This window comes from Heloderma suspectum, chromosome 2 (genome assembly GCF_057233095.1).
Source record: "Heloderma suspectum isolate Gila_16-S chromosome 2, 16-S_ref, whole genome shotgun sequence".
NCBI lineage: Eukaryota > Metazoa > Chordata > Lepidosauria > Squamata > Helodermatidae > Heloderma > Heloderma suspectum.
The window spans coordinates 142,640,729-142,653,336 of NC_139459.1; the positions used below are offsets into that span (position 1 = coordinate 142,640,729).

At 42.6% G+C, this 12,608-nt stretch overlaps 1 protein-coding gene across 1 annotated transcript in view; it reads right to left on the minus strand.

The window, feature by feature from the left end:
- The window catches only part of CLCN1 (chloride voltage-gated channel 1), an 81,062-nt gene that overhangs the window by 22,054 nt on the left and 46,400 nt on the right, over positions 1–12,608 (minus strand). Inside the window, exons 12-17 of the mRNA XM_084829690.1 lie at positions 10,109–10,234; positions 8,250–8,334; positions 5,450–5,551; positions 3,029–3,113; positions 1,701–1,850; positions 17–86 (exon numbers count right to left, since the gene is read on the minus strand). Coding sequence (XP_084685816.1) covers positions 17–86; positions 1,701–1,850; positions 3,029–3,113; positions 5,450–5,551; positions 8,250–8,334; positions 10,109–10,234 — 618 coding nt within the window. The remainder of the gene's footprint in view (positions 1–16; positions 87–1,700; positions 1,851–3,028; positions 3,114–5,449; positions 5,552–8,249; positions 8,335–10,108; positions 10,235–12,608) is intronic.

Below are 12,608 nucleotides of genomic sequence, written 5' to 3' on the forward strand. Positions count from 1 at the left end.
AAAGACTGAAACTCACCCAGCACAAACACAGGCATGAAGCCTCCACAGGGTATCGGCATGGTAGTGGCGATGACAGACATCCAGAACTAGGACAGAGGTGACAGGCAGCAATGGTTACTGTGTGGCACTGGCCTCGCTCACAGCTCCACTGAACTTGGAACTCAGGAATGGTCTGACAGGAGCCTGACACATCTCAATTATAGCAGGGCCCGGCCTTTCACTCTGGCTGGAATGGGGCAGTGTGCTGCAGTCCAAGGTTCTCAGGGGCATCCCCTTCTACCACCATCTTCCTACTGCTTACTTTGGCCCCCTTCTCTACGTACACACACATCTGAAAATGAACACTTTCCTCTCTCTCTCTTTGGCCAAGTTCACACAGAAGCAGTTTGGTACTTTAGTCAAAAAATGCACAGGAAGGAAATTCATATGGCTAGAGGTTGTAGGGCAATTAGGAAGACACCAAGTTGCACAGACTGTGCCATCTGCACTGAACCCCAGGTCCTGCAATGTGCCATGTAGTATACTGGGGATGCAGCTTGGACTCTATGTGTACACCATGTGCCTTGTTGGATCTATTTTTCTCCTTTTCTATCCTAGGATTTTCTCTTCCCTCTCTCTTTTAAAAAAAGAAAGTGGTGGTGGTAATACTACTTGTGAAAGTCACCTTAGGTTGGGGAATGTGACCAGTTGTGGGTCACATCCCACCAAATTTGCTAGTCCACCTTCTTTCCTGTCTCTGGAAAATAGATTGCAGGAAGGGAGGGAAGGAAGGAAGCACTAGATACAGGTTATTTCCACGTTAGGCCCCTTTAGTGCTTCTGAGACATTGGTTTTCCACAATCATCTGGAAGCAGAATTAAAATGATGGTTCCACCCAGCACATAACATGGTACTTAACATAAATTCAGCAATGCCCATGGGCAAGTTCTCACTGTGTATTTAGAAGTAATTTCTATTCAGCTAAGATCCTATTCCTCCCAGAAATTATCCCTTTGACTAGTAGCTTCCCACTTTCTTTTCAAATTGGGATCATAAAAATGATTTAAAGTGCTAGCTACAAACAGGAAATAAGTAATTAAAGCCCCTCCCCCCAAGAACTGACCTATTAAAGGGAAATTCAGGAATGCCATGGCTGTGAATGAACAAGAAACAACTGGTTAGCCATTTTAAAATAAAGGGGTAAGGAGGAAGCTACTAATAAAAGGGATAATAGCCCTGAAAAGCCTCAATAGCACTTTTGGCAATCCCAGCTGGACAGGCTAACACTGCAATTGCATTTTAAGACAAAGAAATGTACACAGACAAAGCCTAAGAAAAAGAAAACATTGGGATGCAATGCCTTGGTAATGAAATAGTCTGGATTCTCCATAAAAATAGAGTGAACACGTTATGTCTATTCCAGGCTAAACGGCTAGTGTGAAGGTAAGCACATTATTACTGAATGCTCTCCCACATATCTTGGTCTGAATCAGGGTATTACATCTGCTACATTAAACTGTCCTCCTATAAAACCACTTCAGTTGGCCTGGACCACAAGAGCATGCCTAGCCTTAGTGGTGAAAGCCCAGCAATTGCCCTAGACAGTGATGTAATGCTTTCCAAGGAACTGAAGACTTCACAGATCTCTGCTCCTACTAAAGGAAAAAGGCTACTATGGTGGGAAAGGGTATATACCCAGCACAGTCAGGTAGACTCCCTACCTTCATGAAGAAGAAGAGAAGGATGATGACAAACACACTGACATTGGGATGGATCCAAACAGCAGACCTCCCCAGGATCTGGGGGTCCTCTGTATGCTTTACCCAAGTGAAGTTATCAAAGAGGCTGCTGATAGCTTCTCTGGGCATCAGCTGCAAGGAGACAAGGCAATGAGGGGGTAGTCTCTCACCACAAAGAAAAGAACATTCTGTTTGGAGCTAAGAAAAGAACCCTTTGTGCCAAGGTAAATCAAATTCAGCAATAACAGAAACTGAATTTTTGTGGTCTATAAAAAGTATGCAAATTTGCATGGCTTCTCTTATTTTGCACGCTCTCACTTCTGAGATTTCATGAGGCATTGCCTACACACTTTCAAGCCTATTGTCACAACCATACAGGCTAGAAAGTTGCTGGAAAGAAAGACAGACAGACAGACTGGAGAGCTTAGGAAGCTGGATTTTGTGGCCAGTGCCACACAGCTGAAATCATGGCATATACAAAGTCCTCATTATGTTTGGTTGAGAATTTTAGAGGTTATTCCTACCCTTTCAGAAACAGTTACATGATCTGTATTTTGTTAATTGCTGTCATGATGCAAGATGTTCAAACCCTCCTTCCTTAGCCCTCCTCTGGAGAAAAAACAAACTTCTCCAGCTAACAGGGAACAATTGTTCAGTAACCAAAATATTTGCAATTAGGAAAGCCAGATTTTGCAAGCTCACTGTGAGCAAAGTAGAGCACTGTAACTACCACTGGATATGCTTCTACGACTGTGGAGTTCATATTTGGCCTGTAGTAGTTTGCTGCTAGTTCCAGCAGGAGGTTACTGCTGTTTTTCCTGGGCTGCTAGAAAGAGACAGTGAGAATAGTTACCCTGTTTCTGGAACCAATGTTTGCCTCTGCAGAAATAGAAGGACAGACGGCTCTTTAGAAAAGCAGAATCCTCCATCTCCCTTTACACAATGCAAGGGAAGGAAGAATTGCCCCTACTTTTCTTCTCAGCATGCGGACAAAGCAGAGGGGGAAAGCAGTCATTTATTTCCCAATGGAGTGACAGTACAAACAGTGGAGAAGTGAAGTATTTTTCTGCTGGAGCAAACCACCGCTGTTTGAAAAGTAGGTGCAAACCCACCTATGTTGTGAATATTGTATTTTCTATAAAACAGATGTTAGGCATGTATTTTTATTTATCCTCTATTATTATGGCTGTTAGCGGTTAGTTTTGTTGTACTGTGCTATGTTTTTAAATAATTTATTGCTTATATTTATATTCTCTCATGTGAAGAAGGGTGGTATAGAAATATTTTAAATAAACAAATAACATTCTCACCTCACCAGCCATAAACTGTCCAAAGCCTGGGGGGAATGTCACAGATGCTATCAGGAACGTTATAACCCCAGGATATATAAGGCGACTAAAATAGAAAAGAACAGAAGTTAAGTTGACTGTAATGTCAATTGCATGCTGGTCTCTAAACGGGAACTGTGATGGTGGTAGAGTGGCCCAGACAGAAGACCAGGGCTGAGCCAGGAAGGATCTTCCTCAACAAACATGGATTCTAGATGGTAGGGTAGATGTACTTTTTCCTCTGAGCTATTACGTGCCTGGTGGGGAACTCCTGCGAGGTACTCAAGGGAACAGAGCATTATATTTTAAGTAAGTTGTAAACTGGGTCCTTGTAGACATCAGTGTGTGTTAAATGCAAGATCACTGATCAGGTAGCACCTAATTTATCCTAGGGAGCGTACATTGCAGTATTTTGAAGAAACACAGATCACAAAAGGAAATGCACCGCTTACTTGTGCTCTGTCCTGTTACACGTTAGAGTATTTTTACACGAGTAGAGGGAGGAAATACCTGGTAGGAGGAGAGAGGAGTGCATGCAGCATAAGAGAATGGTCTGCTTATAGATAATACATCTTGTCCTTTTCACTTTAAAGGGAAGATTTATTTATGGATTCCCTTCAACCAAGTGGACCCCATTGCTAAACAATGCAAAATGCTGTGTGTGTGTGTGTATGCGTGAAAGTGCATGTGTGTGTGCAGGTGTTAGGAGGAGATTAGCTTCAGAATGTCTCATTCAGTCCTTTTACTTACTCAGACTCTGTGCACAGAACCAAATAATCCCAGTGGAACGGAATTCCATCTGTATTATACGGTCCTGAAAATATGCACTTTCTACTGTTCTTGTGCTGTTGCATTTGGGGGAGTGGGGAGAATGCAACGTGAAGTGTAGCTCATGGACAGGGGCGGGGTGAATACAGACAGACACTTCAGAGACACTGAACTGGTCATAAGTATTGCCTTGATGGATCAGAGGACAGTGTCTGGAGTCCATCATTCTGTTCCCCACAGTACCTAGCCTCTGGGAAGCTCACTAGCAGGGCATGAAGCTGATGGCCAGCCTCTGTTGTCTGACCCCGGCATTTTTTCTCAAAGTTATCTGTCTCTGAACATGGATTGTATCCTCTATGAATCTGTCCAATCCTCTTTTTTTTAAAAAAAGCCTGTGTTAGTGGTCTTGAACATACAAAGCTGTGTTATGAATCAGATCACTGGCTGATTTAGCCCAGATTTTGTCTGCTTTGACTGACAGTGATGCTCAATGGCCTCAAAGCAAAGTTCTTTCCCAGCCCTGCTGCTTTAATGGAAAAAAACAGGAATTGAACGGTGAACCTGGGACTTTTGACATGCAAAGCATGTGCTCCACCACTAAGCTATGGCTCAACAATTCCATTAAGGTCTGTGTATCCATATTCATCACTTGATGACTGCAGTATCAAGTGGGGACTTGCATGTGTGAATGAGCCATCAGAGATCAAAGGCCACAGATAGAACTTGCACACCATCTCAAACGCAAAGCTTTTCAGTGGAGTCAGTTCATATTTTCACGAGTCTCGATTCAGTTCATGACAGCTGTGCTTATGTCCCATTGAAAGTAATGATACAAGTTAGTCTGGGGGAAAGAAAATGTTGGCCGCTGAGAAAAGAGTGCTACTGTTGCTGCTGCTCCTTCCACAAGCAGCAACAAAGAAAAAAAATGGAAAAAAAGAGGAAGACCGACAGTGAAATGCCCCAGCTGAATCCTCCATCTCCCCAATTCAGAGAAATGCCATAGTATGTAAATGGATGGATATGATCATCTCCATCTGTTTGCACAGGGGTTGCTTTTTGAGGCTGCACCCAGAAACATTCCTGGCATGGGACAAAAGCACATCTCCTAGAGGGGTCCCTTGTTTAATCCAAGCCAGAGAACAACTCAGCGGCTTCAAATGTTCTCTCCTCTCCTTTGCTTGTTTCCTAAAGCCCAGTGACCTTTTGGTGGCATCTCTTGCTTTAATTTAACAAGATCTGCTTTCTACAAAACAAAAAGGGATATTTCAGATGGCAATCTCCCTTAAATTTATTCTAGAAGTAAACCGAATCTCATGAAAACCTTATTTACTTTCTACAGGAAGAACATTTTCTGTGTCATGTTTTCCACAACTAATAAAATCTGCATTAAAATGAAGGTCTACTTCCTGGCAAAGGTACTTTATTCCTGTCGCCTGTAAAAAAGTAATCTGGGGCCACACTTTTGCTACAAAAACCTGGAGCAATGCAACCCAAGCTCTTTGCAAAGGTTGCTGTTGCGTCATTACTTCACAGCTTTTCCTACTGGCCAGGATTTAAGAGTAGGATCATTGATATAATGTGGGCATCGCAAACTGTGGACTCAACACAAGAATAGCTCTGTAACACCATACTCACTATTTGGTAAGGAACTGACTTAGAGCTGTATGTCGACGGACACACAAAACCACCTGCCGATTGAAATAAACAAAAAATGCTCCAAGGAAACCAGAGCAGATCCTATGGTAGAGGGGGAAAAAAGAATTAACCCTGGGCATTACCAACTTTTAAACTATCTCTTTATTTGGATTTACATTAGAAGTGCCTCGTGTATCAGATCAAAGCCCATATATAATGCAGCATCCTATTTCCCACAGTGCCCAACCAGACTCTTCCAGGAATCCCCAGGCAGGGATATGCAACAAAAGATTAAATCTTATACACTGTATATTTATCTGTACCTAAGTTCAACAGTATATCCAGAAAAGATACGAGTAACCCAAAAGAAATAGTTTAAAGCTTGGTCTACACAGGCAGAATAAGATTTTCTTAACCAACTCAGGGGACATCATTTTACATGGATTTGCCATTTGCGCTTGAGGATATTTGTTTTTCTTCAAGCCCTCTATATAATTTACGCTCATTTTTCCTCTACTAAAGTGGCTCAGTTCTGGATTCCACTCATTCCAATTATTCTAGCCACTTACTTTGGGTACATTACATTATAACAGCCTTGTAATAACAGTCAAGGGGAACGAATTCCACCAGTCATTTGAGCTTCCTGAAGTCTGGATTATTTTTTTCACAAAGCTGAATTCTTTGTACTGAAAAGCACAAAGGACAGATAATATTGCAGTTCTCAGTCAGACACACAGTACCAAATGCATGCATGCATGTTTCCACGCAGAATTGTCCAATACAAGAGGATATCACAAAGCCAGATGCTAAATAAGATACCAAAAATAAGTCTTCAATATGATTCTGTAGCACAAATGTATTTGTTTCTCATGTTGCTAAACTTATCAAAAGATCAAAGTTGTTCCATCCTGTCCTGCAGGTGATTGAAGACACTGTGTGAATACAGGCGATCATGCATGTACCAAGTGGTAATCACTGTTTGCACAAAATCACTTGGTAAGTCAGCCATCTGTATTGGCCTGCCAAGTGGTGAGCAGGGATGGCGTGGGCACCCTATTCCGTCCAGGAATCCGGGGGAACCCCCAAGCCCCACTTGCTGAGCCCCTGCCCCTGCTTGCCCCCTGCCTGCACTACATTCCTTTCTCCAATATGGCTGCAATGTTGAACACACACATATCCTCATGCTGTAGCCGTTCCAAGCACCTGTAGGAGGTACAGCTTTCTTGCTAGAATTCTAGGCAAGTTTAGACAGAAAAAGCCCTACAACTTCCAGTATCTCCGAGCCAGCCATGCTGGGAGTTGTAAGACTTTTTTCTAAACATGCATAGGATTGCGCCCTTACGTTGTCTTGCCTAAAAATTCAAGATGAGTTACGTAACTACAATACAGCATTAAAACCCATAGCAAAGGAGAAGAGGGGATGTCTTTGGACTTACTGAGCCAAGGCTACACATCATATCAACTTGGCTATAGCCCCACCCCACATTGCATTTATTGTCAGCCACCTCGAGCTTACTGGATTAGGTGTGTGTGTCATATGTTGAATCAATCAGAACCCATCATTTTTTTTTTTTACTTTTTGGCTACTTGTTTGACTTTCTTTTCTTTTTTTGTTTTTAACTACTTTATTTGAAGACTTTTCAGTTACAAAGGGTAACATTAAGCAACATCACATTAAGCACTCATTTCAAAATGTAACCACCAATTCTCATTCTCTTTTCAGAGTCACCGAGATCAGGTGCATTCTGATTATAGCACACAATATATTAAAAACCACTATCTATAGGATTTTCAGTAGGCCTTTTACACATCCCCTTTTTAAAACTCAACATATAACAAAAATGGGAAGCATATTTCCAATTAAACGTCCTTGAAATTATGGTTCACATACATATTTTGTCCATTATAAGTAGTTTTCATACTTTGTCAAACCACCCCTTAATAGGTGGTACCTGGCATATCCGTCATGAAGCCAGTTGAAATTTGGCCACTGTTAACAAAAAGCTATAAGTTGACATCCTTAAGTCATGAAACACTGTTAGGGCTTGCTATGGAAAGTGAGCAAGCCAAAATCAAAGCTCCTCCCACTACTAGCAATAAGCCACGTCTAGGATGGATGCCATAGCACAGTATGGGCAAGATTACAACAGGGCCAACATATTGCAGCCTTCACTCAGGATCCTCCCAGCTGAGAGGATGACAGGGGCAGGAGGAGAAGGCCTGGAGAAAATGATGAGAAAAACAGGCAGGGTCCAGGGTACAGACGGTGGGGAGGGGATGTCTTCCAGCTCAAAAAGTAGCTAACAAAATTTGTAGCTGGTGAACTGTAACTGTTTAAAGCTGAAAGAATGTGTACCTCTGGTACAGGTTAGAGTGACCAGATGCAAAGGAGGACAGCAGGGTTCCTGTGCCTTTAAATGTTGTGTACAAGAGGGAATTTTGGCAGGTGCCACTTTTCTCAACCCTGCATGACAAGCTGCACCTGCAAAAATTCCCTCCTAGATATAACTTCCCTCCTAGATACAAAAGAGCCTTGCTGTCTTCCCTTGCATCTGGTCACCCTGGAGAAGGCTGCAGGCACAGTTTTTCTTGACAAAAGCAGGACTGTGTTTCTGTTCTGAATTGAGTCATTATACAACAGCTGCGAGCATTGGGGTGGTGGCTGAATTGTGTTATGCCAAACTTGGAACCTCCTGAGAACTCTAAGCAGGCAGTAACTCTGTTTTATAAGGCGAATGATCACCATAGCTTGCCTTTTTTCATTCCTGCATTGCAATTAGCCACATCCCTTTGGGCTTACCCTATTACTGCAAAAGCCGGCAGCTCCTGCAGGTCAAAGGGAAATTCCATACGAAAGTTCGTTCTGAACAAGGCTGTGATGGTGACTGTGAGTGGGAGAAAAGACAGGAAGAATTACTAGAAGGAAGAAAGAGAACATGAGAGAATTTGAAATGTGTATTACAGAGGACAGGAGCCCAGGAGCAGTGGAAGGCACATAAAAAGATGAGATCTCAAGTACAAGGGATAGCATTAAAAACATTCTAGCATTCCCTTTGGCACTGCCTACATTCTCTTGAGCACCTCCCTTTAGACAGCTGGTATGGTTAATGTTGTTTGCATATGTTTTTGGACAGGAAAGAAATACTTCCAGCCTCAAGAACACTTCATTAAGAAAGGGTTTGCTGTTGCTGTCATCAGGAAGTAGTTCTGTCTCACATAGAAATAAACAGGGGCAGCATAAGTGCACAAGCAACACCAAGTGGTAACATTTGGATTTTGCATCCGTGGCCATTTTTCTCTTTTAATTTAATAAAAGAGGAGGGTCACCCTTTCAAAAACCCCTTGCTGTTTTCTTGTTGCTTTTGTTTGAATTCTCATGTTATCCAGAAGTGTCCGATGCAAAATACTCTTGAAAATCCCCATACTCTGGGCTTCTTCACATGGGGCTTTTATCCTGCAATCGAGATTGGTTATTCATGGAAGTTTGCGGGTCCATTACATGACGTCATCAAGCTCCAAGACCTCTCCCATGCTTTCTGACCTCTATCCTTTTTTTTTTTAAAGATCATGGATAATGAGCTACTTAAATATCGTGAGCTGATTTTCTCTGTGAAAAGAGGAAGTAGCGTTCTAAAACAGCACCATCTAGTGGCTGTATAATGAAACATATAGAGCTTGCAGATAAAGGAACTCCCCAGGGTGGAAAAAAGTGGAAGTGGATGAAAAGGGGCAATCTTCATCCCACAAAGAATACTGAAGCAGAAGCCCCAGTAAAGTTGCAGGATTTGCAAGAACCCTGCACCAGTGTAACAGCTGGGATTGCTTTACAGGGCAGTCCTTGTGTCATTGTCCGTCCGTCCCCGCACGCACACACTTTTGTCCCTGAATGGTATGGCCTTAGCATGAAGCAATGTGAAGCAGTGGCATCAGGCAACAGATTTCCAGAAGGGACACCATTTTCCTGCCTCCAACCTCCACCTTTGTGTGTCTTTTTTTTTTTTAAAAAATGAGCTCCCTGGCAAGGAGGAGTCATTTCGACTTTTTCCTTCAGGCAAGGAAATGTTTAATAGTTGCTTCATAGAATCATAGAATCATAGAATAGTAGGGTTGGAAGGGGCCTACAAGGCCATCGAGTCCAACCTCCTGCTCAATGCAGGAATCCAAGTCAGAGCATCCCTGACAAATGGCTGTCCAGCCTCGTCTTGAAGGCCTCCAGTGTGGGAGAGCTTCAGATGAGGCTCAAATCACCTTAAAGCCTCTCTTTGCAAATGGAGACATGAAAGTAGAGAAGAGTAATTTATAATGGGAATGAACACTCTAGCTAGTCAATCACTTTTCGAAGCAGTTGAAGCAAGAACTGCTTTAAGGCTCCTGTATGAAAACACCCCGAGGCTGACGCTGGTCTGCCATGTAGGTGAACGAGAAACTAATTATTTGTAAAGAATGTAAACCACTCTTTGTAAACTGCCCAGAGAGCTTTGGCTGTTGGGCAGGATAGAAATGTAATACATGAAAAATGAAATGAAAATGGATTGGAACAGAGACTGAATAAGATCATCAGACACTCCTGCACCTTCCCCACAACCTTACAGAAATCATGTGCAGTGGCATCCTGCAGTCCGAGGAGAGAATGGGAAGTGAGTTGCCTTTCCGTCCTACCTGCATCTTTGTTCCAGACAGCAAGGACCCGGAAAACGAAGGCACTGAATGTGGCTGCAAAGAATCCACGCCAATAATTACGAACAGCAAAGTAGGTAGAAGTGACTTCGATGCTGAAGAGAACACCTAAGGGGAAGAGAGATGTTCACATCAACACATGGCAGCTCACACACACACAAACCCACATCAAAACACTTTACATCCCACCCAGCCATCACTCTCGCAGCACATGAGCTAAAGAGAGTGCAAAAGGGGCACTGGAGGTGTGAGGGGAAAGTCTGACTTGAGTCCCTCTTTCTCCTCAAAATAATGGTTTCCTTCGGGTTAGGGTTGAGGCCACAATGGGAACGAGCATAAGCAAGATTAAACAGTCCCAATTCACACTTTAACTTAACACAATGGTTTCCAAATATTTTGCCTTGAGGGAACTCTTTCTGCTGAGGAACCCCTGTGCATTGGGTTATAAGCTACAGTTAACTTCACAAGAGGTTCCGGATAGGACTACTTCAACTGTACCTCACTGTAACCCTGAGTGAATTGAGGGTGCATAGCAGAACACCCCAACACTCCCCTGCAGCAGCACATTGCCAGAGAAGGTCCATCATGGTGAACAAGCTGTTCTCCAGGGAAGCTTGTCCACCGTTACTGATTTCTTATTGAAGAATTCCATATAAGTTTCCAAGGAATTCCATGTTTCTCCAGAACGAAGTTTGAAAATCACTGCTTTAGTGGAGTAAAAGCTGCTTCCCCATGCTACCTCACTCCCTGTTACTGTAGTAACAGTGTGCATCTCAGAACCACAGCACTGGCCTGCCTATGTGGTTCCAAGATAAACATGTTGCTGTGGCATGAGAAGAAGCCACAGGGAAATAGTTTCTACACTGCTAGGATAGAGGGTGTGCTGGCCAGTAATCTGAAAACAAATGCTTTAAAAAGGATAGATGCTTGGAGGATGGAGAATGGAGCATGGAAGGCAGTCATGGATGTGATGTTTCTGGAAAAGTTAGATGATAGCCAGCAGCCACTTGCCTCCAAGTGGTGTCCCGAAACAGCAGCCAACCCCCACTGCACATCCCACAGTCAGGACATCTGTGTAATAATATGGCTGCTACTGGTGGAAGAGACATGAGAGAGAGAGAAAAACAGCACACGCACACACACACACAATGAGACACAGAAACAGGAAAGAAAGGGAGGAGTGAGTGACAGAATTGGAAGCTACTGTCACAAGATGGTGGCTACATATTATCTAACCACACAAGTTGCGCTAATTATAAGATGCTGTATATGCCAGAGGCTTCTATCTCATTTCTCTCTGACACACAAGCTTCAGTGCACAAAGAGATGGTGATGTAATACCAAAATGGATTCATGCAACAGACTAGGCCCATGTCTGAGTCCTCAGCTCTTGTAGATGCAGAATTCTCCCATCTTTCCACTGTCAGCGGCTTTCAAATGTGAAGAAAATATTCAAGTGTCAATAGTTGGTGGTGAAGAGATGTAGTGTAGGATATGCTGTGAACACCCATTATAAATTCCAATTTAAAAGTGTAGGAAATTGGATGATTTTTTCAGGTAGATTCTCATGTGTGAAAATTCAATGCATGCTTAAACTGCTGCTTGCAGTTTACTAGAAAGCCACAATTGACAGCATCTCCCCAGTCCAGCAATTTGCACATGTGTAGGATTTACTATGTGTGAGATTCTACATGCAGGATTTTCACACTTTTCTGCAGGGAAATGACATCTAAGCAGAGATTTTGTAATGAACAAAGCAGCCTTAAGACATTTGATATAAAGTGACACAGTAGGTGTACAACGCTTTTCCTGTTTTATTGACGTTTGGACAAGGAAAGCTGGAGAGATGAAAGCCAAACTACATGTTCAGAAATATCTTGTCATTATGGGACTGCACCACTACAGAAGGTACATCTGAGATTACATACTAGAAAGCTCCCACCAATTCAAAAACAAACCCTCTGTATATACAAAACTAACATATATGCAGCACAATCCTATCAGATGCATATTGACTCAGAAGTAAGTCCCAATGTGTTCAATGGGGCTTACTCCCAGGAAAGTGTATGTAGGATTGCAGTTTAAGAAAACTAGAATAGAACCATTCTTCCTGACACACTAGCTTTCCACAGGCAGGGAGCTTTTTCTCACATTTAGAGAGTAGAAGGTGTGATTGTGCTCATGTTCCGCTTCTTGGCTTCCCATATGCATCTGTTTGGCAACTGTGGAAACAGAATGCTGGACTAGATAAAGCAGGACTCTTTTTATGATGAGGGAGAGCATTCAATCATATAATTCCCCACTTGCACCCTGAAGCGGTAGTTTCCTAAGAGCAGTATACCATGCAATATTTCTGAATGTACAGTCTGGCTCTTTTACCAGTTCTAAAACATACATGATATCATATGTGAATGTATAAATTTCTGCCTTTTAGAATCTAGTATCCTGCTGGTAGATCTCTCCTACAAAATCGCCTATAAAG